The 16,545-nt window shown below is 38.6% G+C and overlaps 1 protein-coding gene across 4 annotated transcripts in view; it reads left to right on the forward strand.

Moving 5' to 3' along the window:
- The first annotated feature begins 268 nt into the window (after positions 1 to 268).
- The window catches only part of LOC149141435 (Transcription factor TFIIIC, tau55-related protein), a 205,112-nt gene continuing 188,835 nt past the window's right edge, over positions 269 to 16,545 (forward strand). The window contains exons 1-5 of one of the 4 annotated variants that reach the window (XM_089449472.1): positions 269 to 464; positions 574 to 710; positions 4,827 to 4,876; positions 5,069 to 5,194; positions 6,375 to 6,425. In XM_089449472.1, the coding sequence (XP_089305598.1) occupies positions 4,850 to 4,876; positions 5,069 to 5,194; positions 6,375 to 6,425 (204 nt within the window). In that variant the 5' untranslated portion in view covers positions 269 to 464; positions 574 to 710; positions 4,827 to 4,849. The other 3 variants (XM_089449471.1, XM_089449473.1, XM_089449474.1) reach the window with 3 other exon arrangements.

A 16,545-nucleotide genomic window follows, 5' to 3' on the forward strand; every position in this document is an offset into this window, starting at 1 on the left:
CCTAATATATTAATGAACTATCTAATAATTAAGACTCACCATTTTGTTAGGAAAAAATCTTGAATAGTGAAAACTATTTCCAAACAAAATATTAAATTTCCAAATGCCAGAAAGTGGGGCCATGAGGCCATGAAACCATGAGCCTACTATGATGTATTTGAGATCACTATGGTACCATATAGGTAATGAAAAAGCTTATTGTCTCTAACCCGAGTGAAATGTTCACCGGAAAAATCTGATACCTCAACAATCTTACACTCTCATCATCATATTGCTAAGTCTAAAATTAACACCTATTAGCCTAGCAAATTCTATACACAAGAATGTTTTGCAAAAGGGTTTAGGGTTTTGCGTACCCACTAGCGAGGGATATTTCATACCAGAGGGAGGCTATTAGTGACGGTCTTTTTAACTGGAAGGAGGCTTTAGCTACTTTGGTCCTTTTTTTTTCTTATCTCGAAGAGGTACGTCCCTATAGTCGTCATACTTCACATTAAACATTCTTCTAAATTACGCGAGTCACAAAGAGACGGCGTATTTCAGAATTTTATCATGCACGAATGTTTTCTCCAGACCTATTAGCAAAACTATCGGAAATTGGCCCTATAAAACAGTGACAGCTGACAGACAGACATTACTTACCTCTTACTGCGGAGGACAGGGAGGGTATTGAGAGTGTTGTCCAAGTTCAGCCAAGTATATAATAACCTGTAAGTCACCATTCCAGTCACTGACACTGCAAACGACTTCTAATATAGATGGGATTGTCGGAATGCAAGTTTAGTTTCATGTTATTATTGTATTGTTTTTGGTACCATGTTTTAGATTAAATCAGTTGAAGATAAATTTGCCTGTTCTCTTATCGCCTTTCCTTTATAGAAGAGAACATGGATGGTTCAAGGGCAATGCATCTGCTGGAACTAAAAGTAACATTGTAATAAAAAATAAGTTAGAGCCTCAACTGTAATAACATCAACATCATTTCTGAGATTGTACTCAAAAGGCACATAAATAAGTAAATTTTGTTCTTCAACAACTGTAGTGAAGAAACAAGTACATGGTTTACCAAAGGCATCACACAGAGAGCTGTTGATCACAGCCATCAGATTTTCACTTAAAAAGAAGCTCATGATATTGATAATTGAAGGCTTATAAGAGCATACACGATACATGATATGATTCAAAAGGCCACTGATTAGATCCTTTATGTTATATCAGATATATTAATTTTGTGTTATATTTCTCACAGAGTAACTCATTACTAATTCTAATCTCTCTCCTCTGCACACATAATAATAATAATAAGGTAACAGCCATTGCTATGATGAATAAGGGTATACTTGTCGCTGTTAATCGGAAGATAATAATAATGCTTCAGATTTACAGCGGCGAGTGTGTACTCCATTGTCCTCCATTTTTTACACACATATGTATAGAGTGATATTACAGTGGCCAAGATTTCCCTTCTCCATTATGACAATGGCTGTAGCCCCATCCATATATATATGCTTCCAATTTACAGCCGCAAGTGTGGCCTTAAACTTGCCCTTACCCATTATGGCAATATTGAAATGACCATAGCTGGCTTACCCCGCACACATATATGCTTCCAATTTACAGCCGCAGGTGTGCCCTTACCCCTTATGGCAATATTGCAATGATTATAGCTGGTTTACCATAGGAATATCAAATGTTGTCGATGCTTCAAAACACTTTCGTTGTGATGCTGCAACTGGGGGATATCTATAAATTTTCCCAGGACTTGCACCTTGCCCCATCCTCAAGGAGTAACCTTCTTACGTAGGAGAGGCAGTCAACTTACATGGGTGAGGTGGTTCACAAGGGGCAATGCGTCTTTAGGGGATTTGAACATTGGTGGGGTATGAAACAGTTGCTCTTTACCATCGAACTAAGATCTTGTTGACTTCTTCTTAGCATATTTGACTAGGGCATTGTGTATTTTCTAGAAAAGAGATCAACTTTCTTGTCAAATTTAAATAAATATAGAGTTTTTGAGAGAGCTTCCATCACTCAATTGAGTCTAGCCTGAGTGTTTGTAGGATGGACTATTATACTCACTCAGGGTCTATTCTCGTGTCTGACATATTGAACTCGTGATGAATATATTATTCGGGTGGCAGGTGCGTGGCTGTGGGGGACAAGAGGGTGTTTCATTTTTGATCCTCAAGGAAATCAGAAGTTAGTTTTGAATGGAGTTTGGGTGGAACTACCAATAATCAGGCTAAGGCACTCTCTCTATATGAAGGGCTAAAGATTCTTGACCCAAGGTGAACAATATAATTAATTGCCATTGGATATTTAGCAATAATTATTACTTCATTCGATGGCAATTGGGCAAGGCTCATTCAATGAATCCATAAATAGGTTAGTAGCTTTGAATATATGGAATTTCTTCATGTCCCTAAGAGAAAGGAATCAATAGGCTGATTATTTCGCCAGGGAACCCTCATGCTTGGAATGTGGATACCGTGAGGTTAAAAGGGGGTTCCTTCTCCCTAATTCCTTAATTATTATTTATGATTACTTTGCATGCCATCATCTTTCGAAGCCAAGTGGAATTTCGAATTTAAGAAGGGAGGATGGAAACCGAGGATTATTACAATCTTTGTACCATTGAACACTTCGAACTTTATGGGGGAGCAACTCTATCAATTTAGTTTAATTATGACCTCGGGCAAATTTGGGATAATGGAACTTGTTTTGGGTCTGGGTGGATGGTTTCTGAGAGGCTTTCTCCAGCTCGATGGTAATCCTCTATTTACTCTTAGTGTATCCTTGGAGGTGTATATCTTGGAGGCGTCCCTTTGCAGCTCCTTCGACAATTTCTTGGAGGAGTTCCTTAACCCCATTAGTAGTCGAGGTGAGTAGCTTTGTTAATTGCCCCTCCCCGTTCCCCTCCTCGGTCTGTATTTGGCGAATTTATGGAACCTTGCTAGTAATTGAAGTGAGTAGCTTTGTTAATTACCTAATCTCATTTTGTTCCTCCACATTCTCTGGTTTTAAATTTGTGGTGAAAGTGTGGTTCTCAGTACTGGTAGAGGATTTTACAGAAAGGGTCTGGAATTGGTGGATTCTGGATATCTTTCTTTAGAGATTGGAATGTATGGCAAGTCATAAACATCTTGAGTGATGCCCTCTTTGTGAAATTATTGCCAATCATCGTGCTGTTTGTAGATGAGAGGCTCTTATTGCTGATAATAGGACCTCCATCTTTATTGCTACAAGAAGAATTGATGCTTAGGAGGAAAATCATAGCAATGGGTTAGGCATAATAATGGAAACTTTGTTGCAGCAGAAGAGATAGCCTGTAACATCACATAGATAACAACTATAAGACAAAGATAGCCCACATGCATGGCACTAAAACCACTGGTGATGTTAGTACAAGAGTGAGGTAGGATGCTATCATATCAACCCAGGGACTTGCATTCCAAACCCAACATTTGCACTAGCAAAGCTTTTGGTGTGGGTAATGCCTTATAAATCATCTTTGTCTCATAGCTATGCATGCGGGATTGTTCATGGGACACACATCTAATGATTGTTAACCCACACACAATTCAGGAAAGGAGTATTAATGTGGAACAAAATCCCAACATAGGAATATGCCACTATATAGATGGCCTATAACATCATATAGATAACCACCACAAACCTAAGATGACCCATGATGCATGGCATTGAAATTGTTGATGATATTAGTACCAGAGTGAGGGAGGATCCTATCATATCAACTTGGGGACTTTCACCTGAAGCCAACCCTTGGATTGGCAAAGCTTTTGGTACAAATAATGCCTTATAACCCATCTTCGTCTCACAATTGTGACGCATGCTGGATTATTCATAACACACACATACTTAGTGACAATGTTAAGACACACATACAATTGAGAAGAGAAGTATTAATGTGGAATAAAATCCCAACATAGGGACATGTCATTGTAGAGATAACACATAACATCACATAGGTAACAACCATAAGACAAATATGACCCACAATGCATAACACCAAATCAACCATTGATGTTAGTATCAGAGCAAGGAAGGATGCTATTATATTAACCTAGGGACTTGCATCCCAAAGTTAGCTTCCAAATTGTAAACACTTTTGGTGTGGATACTCCCATATAAATCGTCTCCATCTTACAATTGCTATGCATGATTATTCACAACACAAGCACCCCATGGGAATGTTAACACACATGCAACTGACAAAGGAGTGTCAATGTGGGATCAAATTCTGACATAGGGATATGCCACTATAGAGATAACTTATAACATCACATAAATAACAACCACAAGCCAAAGATGACTCCCAATGCATGACATGAAAACTGCCTGTAATGTTAGTACCATAATGAGGTAGGATACTATCTTTTCAACCTGGAGATTCACGCCCTAGAGCCAACGTCCTGATTGCCAAAGATTTCAGTGTGGGTAAATGCCTTACAAACCATCTGTTTCTCACAATTGTTATGCATGCCGGAGATACTTTATATTCTGGGTCTTCTTATTATAAAATGATGTACTCAACATTTCTATCAAGCACTTATCATAATTTATTGATCTTAATAGAATATCTTTATTTCATCGAACTTTGAAAACTTCTCTGCCTTAACTATAAACAAAATAAAATCCAAACAAAATATTGAATCCTAATAAGGTGGTAAGTACATCGATGCAGTAGTTTTAGAAGCTTAGGTTTTCAACATTTGAATTTAAAGCACTTCAATTTGTATTGCAAATAGATAGTATGCAAAGCGTGCCATTGCTTTGAGAACTTATATTTTTGGCTTGATTTCAAGGTGGCAGGAAGTTCTCCTTGTCCATGGCTCATCGAGCAAAACCAGCCCAAGTAAGAAAACACACTTTATTATTATTGTTATTATTATTTTTAATAATTTCAGCATTGTTTTTTGAATTATACAAAGTTTGTTAATTTAAGATTTAAGTTAATATGGTTAGCTTGTTTTCTGGACTGATGCCAATTTTGATGTCCGCACTTCTATTCTATATTACATGGTTGGGACCTGCCTTTCTCTTAAAGCATATAGCTGAGTCGGAGAAAAAGAATGAAGAGCAGGAACAAGAGGAAGAAGAATATGTATTACTTGATTTTGGCAGTGATTTTTCACAATCCACTTTCCCTCCCAACATACCTTACACCCTCTCTGTAAGTGAAAGGCCACAACCTGGCACCTAATTTTATGTCTAAGACGGCATCACTATAGCGCTACACTGCTACTCTTGAATATGTTTTTAAAATGTTTACTTATTTATTATCGTGCATGAAAGAAATTGAACAAAATTTAGCTTCACATTTTTAGATTTGATTTTAGATTTTGTAGCTATGTTAACAACAAGAATGACTTCCTATGCTTGTTGGACAAATAATTAACATAGCTTTTCTGCCAGATAAATTTATTCCACTTGAAAGTTGAAATTTTCACTTGTCAAATGCTCTCTCATAGTTTCTCAAAGGAGTTTTTCAGTTTCATCATCTCTAAGAAAAGATAACAATAAACGTAGATATACACTAGAAATTGGATACATCTTCAATCATCTCAGGCAAACTTTAAATGCGTTGAGAATGTGAATGACAAAACGTAGACAACCTTTAAGTCAAACGATGATTCTTTTGATCTATACCTTGTCCAATTTCAAGGTCAGAAAGATCTTTTTCTATTTTCATGCTACATTTCTCATAAAAAGAACTTCAAAGGTAAGATTGGTGTGAGGAATCATGGTGGCTTTCAAAATTTTCTAAATGTTGTACGATTGCTGTTAGGAAACCAGCTCACAAAAAGATAGAAAAGATAGATCAACGCCTTAGAATTCAGCCTCTTCGAGGGGGCAACCTCCTTTACATTACACAAATGAACAATTCTTGGATGATACAAATGACTAAACCTCCTTTCTATATATAGGAGTCTAAGGGGTCACAATGTAATCAAACCGACATAAGGGCACAAAAATAACAATAGTGGGTTTCTATGGGGCATACTAATAACAATATGGGGACAATAGGGGCACAATAATAACAATAAGAGATACAATGACAATAGTAATGGGGGAATCACTAGAGGCCTAACAATTGCTTTCCCATTATAATATTATATTCTACTAACATTTTTGTTTTTCTAAGTTTATTGCCTGTGTTAATTTGAGTTCATCTACAAAATAAACAGAGGGCCAATATCAGTTCAGTTCCAAAATAAACAGATGCTCAATTTGTATGTTGTTTTTGGTTCTTGTTTAATCATGTCATCGACAAGTTATATCGATTTCAATTAATCCTATGCTAGAAGCCTAAATGAGAAATATTTTTGATCATTGCCTTACTTTGAATGCAGGGTTTAGACACTTTGAATCCAATCTTAACTATCGGTGACGGCTTGAAGCTGGTAAATTGTGAATCTGTGGCACATTTAGAGGGACGCCAATTTTTTTTGCTTTGATTGTATTTGTGTTTGCTCTTACTTTTATCCTTATCATATATTTTTTCTCACGGAATTAGCACAAATAAGACCAGGGATGTGTTTCGTCTATTTTGTGAAATTGCTATCTTCTTCTATTGGTGCTTTTTAGCAAAGTTTATTTGTTAAGATATTATCAATTTTCATTAATGCTATGTTTCTAAAGAAGTGCTGCTGATTAACATTGATACCTTTTACATGGTTCCAAGATTTGCAGATTTTTTCTTCAACATCCTACATACCTAGTCATATACGTTGGAAGGTTGGATAGGATATTTTTTCTACTAAAATATCATCACCCACCTGATGCCCAAGAACTACAATGAGGTGTCCAGACTCCAATGGCCTTGCGTGAGCATGCAATTGTTGCTTTCTAATGCGGTCAAACTATAACGAATGAAAGCCCTTGGGAACATAGTTGATGGAAAGCATGCACATCTGTATCTCCGTGTTCTATAACTGAGCTTTTAAGATTGACCCTAGTGGTGAATGTCTCACCAAATAACTCATCAAAGTGTAAGCAGTAAGATTGGTACAAGCATGATCATAAACACCTCCTTCAATAATCTGATGTGGTAGAAGTACCTCCTAATATCATTGGGACCAAGTTACTTGGAATTTGGAGATGGAAAAGGTTTATAAAATAGGTATAGTGTTGAAAATGAGAATTCCTAAAATTTGAAAACAGGGAAACAATTACACACACACATACACACAACATTTTGAACCCCAAGGGTTAGTTCAAATCGTAGAACCATCTGCACAAGGCACAACTCAAGTAGATCGGGACATCGGAATCCTACATTTCAGAATTCCAGCAGCTGGCAGTCATGGTGACAGACATATCGGAGCAGAGGTTGGTCATACTCTTCGTAGAATATTTCACCGAATCATTGCATGGGTGGGTCAAGGCTTTCAAACTTGCCACATTGCAAGATGCCATCACCAAGACACAAGATATTGGAGATGCAACACCAAAAGTGAAGTTTCCATCCAAACCACTAATCCCTCCGAAGGACAAGGACAAGAAGCCACTTCAAAGAGATAGGACGAGGAAGGATTGGCTAAATGAGGAGACTCGGAACGAGTTGAGGAGAAAGAAACTTTGTTTCGCTTGCAAAGAACCATGGGAACCTGGTCATAGATGTTTGGGAAAGGGGAAGATTCACTACATTGAAGTGGTGTCCGATAGTGACAATGAAGATGATACAATCATACAACACCGGCACCAAGCAAGGAACCTAGCGGTTCCGGAGAAGAATTATCCATTGAGGAGGCTAAAGGAGACGAGAAACCACGTACAAGAGTCAAAGGAGGTACTATCATCTCTCTCTTTGGAGTTCCTAAAATATTACACCTTCAGGATCAATGGTATCATACCAGGGCAATGAATCATAGCATTGGTTGATGGTGGAGCTATGTATAATTTCATTGATGCAACTATTGTGGTAAGGAGGGGCATTCCCACAGAAGAATTTGAAGGCTTCAAAGTGATGGCAGTTGATGGGTATAACATGAAATGCATGTAGGTGGTTTCACGTTTGAATGTGACATTGGGTAATTACACGTTCACTGATGATTTTTATGTAATAGAACTCGCAGATACCAATGTTGTGTTAGGAGTACAATGGTTATATTTGGTAGGAAGATTTGCAATGAACTACTAGGTGATGGAAATGGAGTTCCGAGACTCAAATGGCAGCAAGCTAGTGTTGAGAGGTACGTCCAATGGCAGCCCTCAAACTATATCAGCTAAGCAAATGGAGGCAGTATGTAGGCATGGAGATTGTGTGGCAGAATATTTAATTATGAATCAGGAACCACCAAGCAACAGCTAACAATATTTTGGTATCAAGTACAAGAAGAACGTGGAGAGTAGTGCACTTTCCAGGAGACCAGTTGTATGTTCACTCAGGCATATCACCAAGGATTGGAAAGCCCACCTCCTAGTAGAATATTCCAAAAATATTTTTTCTTGCGAATTGATGGACGATCTCATCTAAGATTATAGATACAGGATAGAGGATGAAGTCATTTCCTATAAGGACAGGGTATATCTGTCTCTTGATTCTACACTAAAGAGGGAAATTTTGAACACTTTCCATGATCCACAGTTAGAAAGACACTAAGGACTCTTTGAGACATATAGAATATTCCAAAAATATTTTTTCTTTCGAATTGATGGACGATCTCATCTAAGATGATAGATACAGGATAGAGGATGAAGTCATTTTCTATAAGGACAGGGTATATCTGTCTCTTGATTCTACACTAAAGAGGGAAATTTTGAACACTGTACATGATCCACAGTTAGCAAGACACCAAGGACTCTTTGAGACATATAGGCAGATCAGAAAAAGGTTTTCTTGGGAGGGCCTCAAGGGTGATGTGTTGAGGCACGCGAAGGGATGCATAACATGTCAGCGGAACAAGCCTAGGCGTACCCCTATAGGACTGCTACAGTGCAATGAGAACGTGAGAAGTAAGTCTGCAAATGCTGGAAGATCCTGATTCAAAGGAAGTCAAGGATTGTGTTGAGAGACAAGTGGCCTTAACTGAATCCTTGCTGAAGACTGGTGAACTGAGTAAGCACATCACAACCCTATATGACCACCCTAGATATGACTGTCCATTCAAATTTAGTAATAATTACTTTTATTTTTCCAACACTGGGCTTCAAGATCAGTGTATTCTTTATAATCAGGATACGTTGGAAGCAGAAGCACAGGTCTTGTGTGACCCTAATATGCTGAGGGAAGATGGAACAGTAGCATTAAGTATCTCCGAAGTCAGTGAAAATGTGGAATTCTTGGCTGTTGGCTTAAGCACCAGTGGCAGTGACTGGGTGAACAACAAGGTTATCAGGATGGCAGATAAGAGTATGGAACCTGATGTCCTTTCATGGGTGAAATTTTCTTCAATTACTTGGACTAATGACAACAAAGGGTTTTCTTACAGCTGTTATCCAACCCCCAAAGAAGGAGATGGGACAGACGCAGGAACAGAAACAGATATCAATCTTGATCATCAACTATTTTACCATTTCTTGGGCACCAATCAATCTAAAAATATTCGCTGCTGGAAAGATTCAGAACATCCCAAGTGGACAGTTGACTCTGAAAAAATAGATGACAGAGAGTATGTTCTTTTATCTATGATAGAAGGCTGTGACCCTGTGAACGGACTCTTTAATTGTGAACTCACTGCTCTTCCTCAAGGTTTCAAAGGCAAGAAGGAAGTGCTTCCTTTCCAAAAACTTATTGATAATTTTAAAGCACAGTATGAACTGATTGCAAATGGTGGTTTTGTGTTTTGTATTCTCTAGGATTGTCCTCTGCCGAGTACTGTGGAAGCCATTGGAGGAGTGCATGGAATGTTGAGCATGCCTGAGTATGGAATTATAGCAATTCCAGGGGATTCAGTTTTGTACATACCAGATGCGGGAGGCAGCAATAAATTTGGAGTTTCAATTGAGACCCCATTTGGACATAGGATGGCAAAACCTGTACAATATATGGAAAGTATATGTGCTGTAAAGTCAAAATTGTGGTCTAGCCTACTTGACGAAGTGCTTTCTTGGGTATCTGACAAGAGGAACAGAATTTTGGTGGACAGAACGACATGCTGGCATGATGATTGTTTTGCTACGTAGCCTGTAATTTGCATACCTAACTTTCTAGCAGGCATCGATTTACAAATGCTTAAAATTTCAAAGTATTGTTTTTGTTGGACACCTAATCCGCTAAGGGTTATGGTGTGAAAGGTGAAACATCACGAAGAGTCCAAGAGATCTTGGAAGATGAATCCAACGGTCACATAATGTATTTATATGCAATATTTTTGTGAATAATAATGGAATTTCACGCTTATCACTCAATCTGGTTGCTCATTCCAACAGTGGTATCAGAGCAAGCCAGACCTGGGTGTTTTCAGAGCTTGTCAGCTCTGCCTCTTTCCCAGAACCTGTCAGTTCTGTATCTGCCATCTCTTCTGCTGCTCAGACCTGTTCCTGCAAATGTAGAAGGCTGTACATTACCAGAGTAACGCTACATTGTGAGTTCTGTGCCTGCTGCTATGGACCATGACACTGTCATTACGCAGACCCTCCTTGTTCGAGCAGTGAGTGTGTTAAAGTTTTAAACAGTTTGAGCAGTGACCACAAAACATTGAGCAAGTCGCTAGTTTATTTCTGGTGCCTTGTCGAATAGTTTAATCTCTGCAGTAATTTATATGCAGCTGTATGCCATAAGTTATATGTGTTGCACTGTCTCTCTATTTTCTGTGCATATGCTGGTCAAGCAATACAAAGGGTTCATTTCCGGTCTCCATTCAAGTCTTGAGTTGAAACTCCTGTATGCGTTGGCATTGATTCTCTTCTCTGTGCGTTGAATTGTAATTGTGGTACATTGATTCAAGCGCTGGGTTCCTACATTGGTCGTGTTGAGAATTCAGTAGGGCAGTGAATATGTTAATTCCCTTTAACTTGATAACTGTTTGTGATACCTTTTTCCTTATTAGCTTTGTTCCTTATTATTATAGAGTGAGATACATCAAACAGATACCAAAACAATAAGAGCAGTGACATAGTATATAGGCTACAAGCCAGGGCCAAAACCCCTCCTCTTGAGGGGAGAACCCTTAAATCTCTTCTCTTCTTATAGATCCTTCAATTGATGAATACCATGACCTAATGACTCAGACAAATACCCTCCAAGATCAAGATCAACTCTGCCTCCTACTGCAAGAACTTCAACCTCCTACTGCAGATCTGAAATTCTGTCTTCCGGCAACTGCTGTTGCTTCTATTGAAGACTTTGATCTTCTTCGTATGGCCTTCTCTTCCCTTTGCTTGCCTTTCCTTGAGACTTAGGGCTAGAGAGACACCTACACTTGACTTCCTTTCTCTCTTTCCTCCAAGATCGAACCAAAGATAACCCCAGTGCAGAAACCCTAGCTTCGACTTCCACGTGGGAGAGAGACAACTAGCCCAAGCACTTCGACTTCTTCTTCGTCCTTCTTCGACCTTTCTTAGTCCTCTTCTTCGCATAGAATGAGATGAGTGAGTGTGTGAAATGGAGGACAAGTTCCTCTCTATATATAGGCTTCTTCAAGGGTAGACGTGGCTCTTCATGCAGGCCGACTTGAAAACTTCTAGGTTGACTTGATCTTGGAGGTATTTCGACACTTTAAAGACAACAAATTTTTCTTTACAAGATAGAATGTGCCCATAGGGTCTTCAATATATGATAATGACTCTTAAACCTAGGACAAACTCTAGAAGCACTTAATGGGTGCTTGACCTATAAAATAAAAGAACTTGAGCATGAAACCCATGCTCCAATAATAATAATTTCTTTTCATTTTATAATTTACAAGAATACATTTCATACTTATGAAGATCAAACCTAGTTACACATTTTTCAACACTCCCTCTTAACTAGGGAGGTATTCATAAGAGATACATGGTCATTCTCAATCTGAAGAGATCTCATAAAAAGAGTCAGATTGGTAACCTATCTATCTAGCATCATATTTAACCAGCATTGTCACATAGCAAGGCCTTGACTAACAATTCTATCTCTCCTCAAGATCAGAGCACAATGCTGGTGAGACCAATGATTTATAGACACCATCATCATTGTCTCTCAAGGTACATACTCCACCCGGGTGTTCACTGAATATGACCTTCCTTTGGACTATTCTTATCTTGGATAGCTAGTCCTCAAAAGAATATCGGTCCACGACTACTCTTGTCTTGAATGCCCTATCACTTTATCAAAGAGTATCGAATGCCATATGGTTACCCGATCCTCCATTCTTTCTTCCCATGTGAAGACAAGAATGTAGTGTCTATCTCTCCCTCTCAATTAGGGAGGTACATCAACCAAACCAAGCTTGTCTCTGAAGTACACAAGCTTCTTGTTTGGAAGTGACTTTGTCAATATGTCAGCGACCTGTTCATCGGTGGAGATATCCTGTAGCTGTAGCACAACATTTTGCACTAGCACTGGAATATAGTGATACTTGTTGTTTATATGCTTTGTCTTTCCATGAAACACTGGATCTTCAGACAAACGTATGCAATTGGTGTTATCACAAAGTATCACTGTAGGGTTCACCGGCCCTTCAAACAGGTCGGATAGCAGTCTCCTCAACCATACTGCTTCTCTGCTTACTTCACAGGATGCAACATATTCAGCCTTAGCATTACTCAAAGCAACTGTGTCTTGCTTTCTTCTCATCCATGAGACCATGGAGGATCCCAAACTGAAACATCCTCCCATAGTTTTCCTTCCATTTTGCTCACTGCCTCCCCAGTCGGAATATGTATATCCAATCAGTTGGACATCATTCCTTCTATCATACTTCAGACATTAGTGGATGGTTCCTTACAGATATCTTAGAATATGTTTCGCTGCTAGCCTGCTACCTAATGATCATGCTTCAGCTCCACTTGGAATTGACTGAGAACATTTACTGCAAAGCATATGTTTGGTCGAGTATTCACCAAGTACATCAATGAGCCAATAAGTTTCCTATACTTGGAAGGATCCACAGGGCTAGATTTGGAACTCCTTAGTCTCTTCAAGTTTGTGATCATCGGAGTGGTCATAGGTTTGCAATCCATCATGTCAAACCTTTTCAACATCTTGATCACGTACTTTCCTTGACCCAAATAAACTTCATCAGGTCCTTGCCAAACTTCTAGTCCCAAATAGTAATGCATCAGCCCAAGATCCTTCATGTCAAATTCTGCTGCTAGTTGCTTCTTACATTCTTCAATTCGACCTTCTACACCTGTCAAGAGAAGATCATCTACATACAGAAGAATGATTACAAGTTCACCATCTACAACCTTAATATAAAGGTTCAAATCAACAGAACTTTTTGTGAAGCCTATTCTTTGTAGTTATGCATCCATTCTAGCATACCATGCCCTTGGTGCTTGCTTGAGGCCATATAATGCTTTCTTCAATCTGCAAACATATGCCTTCATATCTTTAACTTCGAATCCCAAGGGTTGCTCTATATAGATTTCTTCATCTATTTTTCCATTCAGAAACGCAGTCTTGACATCCATTTGGTGGATGTTCCATCCCATCGATGCTGCCAGAGAGACTAATGATCGAATCGTTATATATCTTGCCGTTGGAGCAAATGTCTCTTCATAGTCGATGCCTTCAAGTTGAGAGAAGCCCCTAGCCACAAATCTTGCTTTATACTTATCTATACTTCCATCAGCTGCATGTTTGATCTTATAGATCCACTTGGAAGTAACCACAAATTTGTCTTCAGGCCTAGGTACGATCTCCCAGACTCCATTCTTCATTATAGATTGATACTCTTCATTCATGGCATCTTTCCATTCCTGATTATTTACAGCCTCTTCAAAAGTGGATGGTTATGCTTCTATTAGTTTTGTCATGTATGCAGCATACCCAAAATATCTCTTGGTTTCTTGCTTTCTCTAAAAGATCCTTTCGCTGCCTTATTACCCTCTGCATCAAGTAGAGTAGATTTCAACCAATTAGGCCTTTTTCTTGTTTCAGGGATGACCACATGCTGAACAGGCTCACTGGGACCTTCTTCTTCATTCTGTGATTCTTCTTCCCCCTGTCAACTTCCTCCTCAAATATCGGAAGTTCTTCATCACCAAAATCTATGGAAAGTTCCTTTGATTTCTTAAATTCTATGCTTTCATCAAATATGACATCACAACTAACTTCTATGTGATTTCCATCTTTCATGTGGATCCTGTAAGCTTTTGATGAGTTGCTATACTTAACAAATGTTCCCTTCATGCTGGAATGATCCAACTTCTTTCTTTTGTCCTTTGGTATATGGATATATACAGGACACCCAAAGATTCTGAGATGATCTACGGATGGCTTCTTTCCAGTGAACACTTCTTCTAGAGTTTTGTTGTCCAGAGATTTGTGGGGACTTCGATTCTGAATGTAGACAACTGTCTTCTTGGCTTCCCTCCACATAAACTTAGGTAGATCTTGATTGTGTAACATTGCTTTTACACTTTCTTCAATGGATCTATTCTTCTGTTCTGCAACTCCATTTTGTTCGGTATTATATGGGACTATCAGCTTCCTCTTAATCCCAAACTCCTTACAGAATGCTATAATCCCTTTGGATATATATTCTCCTCCATTATCAGATCACACGAGCGAGCTTTCGTTGATCCTCATATAGCCCTCTATGTACGACATCATCATTATAACAGGGTTCACCATCACTCTCCATATCATCAGTCTACATCTGCTGCATCTTCATGAACCAATCATCATAGAGCTTGAACATGGTTCCCTTTGAACATTCAAAAAGTGATCCACTAGGACATGATCATCAAACCATCTGTGACCTACTATCACATCTGACATTGTGGTGTACATCAGTTCCTTAGACCAAGTACCAAGGTAGCAACCCAATGGAGTCATTATATCCTTCCTAAAGTGAAACTTCTTCATATAGCAGAATCATGCAAAACCTAATAGTATATATATCATGTCTTCCTTCAATCTTCATTAGAGGCATCAACAAGTCTCAGCCAATCATCTAGCCCTGTTCCTTATTTTCCAAAATGAGGTCCATCGAGCTGCAATTGAATTAGCAAAATTTTAAGAAGCCTGCTCTAAAACAGAGAGAGTAGTGATACCATCATGGTCATTCTTCCTAAGATGAAGAAATCACTCCATGACATCACAAAGGAGGATCCATAAATTGACTCACAACAAGATCTTGTTCTATCGGATAGCTGATTGTTGTCTCAGGTTTCATGAATCCTTTCTTATGCTGCTATTAATTCTTATCTTTCAGGCATCCATAGTCCTGCGATTATGCCATGAATCTATCTTTATGCTTCAGAGTGCCCAAGGATCCAAGGGTCCTTATAGTTCCCTCCTTCCATCATGCTTACCAAAACAGAGGATCTGCTCATCCTTCTTCTTTTACTTTCTCTACTTGCAACATTCATTGACAAGTATACCCAAGCAAAATATATAATAATAAAAGCATGATGTCAATCTGTCAATCTAGGATTACCATGAGATTCAAAGGGTGTATTCCTAGGGTTTTCACTTGCCAACCGTAGACCAAGGGTTCCATATATAACTTATCAACCTTATCCATGCCTACTCGACATGAGCCCTAGATTGTACACAAACCCTAAAAATCAAGGGTGAGGGTTTCTTTGAGGGAACAGAGTTAGGATTTCCATATGACTAGTGTTTTACTTATGTCGTTGAAGGTCTTCAGATATCAATACCTATATCAATAGTTTTAACAATAAACCCTAGAACCACTAATGCCACAATAGTTCATGAAGGACCCTTAGTAAAATATACCATACATACCTCAAGGTTACGTACCTTTATCGAAGAGGTCTGCAATTCCAGATGCCATGGTTCCTTCATCGTATTTCCTCAAGGCGAGCACCTTTACTATATTTATTTGCTCATCTTTTCCTGCTTCGGGAACAATATACTATTTCTCTTCTTCTTGTTTATCAATGATGCACATATCTAGAGGACTGTCTTCCTTCAAAGAGATGTCTGTCATAACATTGTGACCCTACTTACTGCCTCTGGATTGCTATCTCTCTTCAATATCAACAAATTGCTCTTCTTTTGAATCCTCTTTGAAAGGTACAAGTCACTGTAAGTGTAATAATACTTCTTATACCCAAGAATTTTCTTCAAGGTGTTGACTAATAATGACTGATAACAAACACAAAATTGTCTTGTGCTGATTTACTGTCACAATGATCTTCCCACTACCTGTAGCTATCTTTCCTTCTCAACGTGACCAAATCAATATGCAACTTATTCACTGATGTCTATACCCTAGGATTAGGGTTCCCAAAAATAGAGATCCTTGACACCTTTATAGATCAATACTTTCAACAATAATACCACTATCAATCAAATGAACCTTTACAACTGTAGGTCGGCCTCACTGACATGCCCAGGTTTAACTTATATATATGCCACTCTTGTCACTATAGAATGCACAAATTCTTCACTCTTTCGTGGATCTC

Source organism: Pinus tabuliformis, chromosome X, assembly GCF_031772625.1.
Source record: "Pinus tabuliformis cultivar Carrire ecotype Pingquan chromosome X, CPIR1, whole genome shotgun sequence".
In the NCBI taxonomy this organism is placed as follows: Eukaryota; Viridiplantae; Streptophyta; class Pinopsida; order Pinales; family Pinaceae; genus Pinus; species Pinus tabuliformis.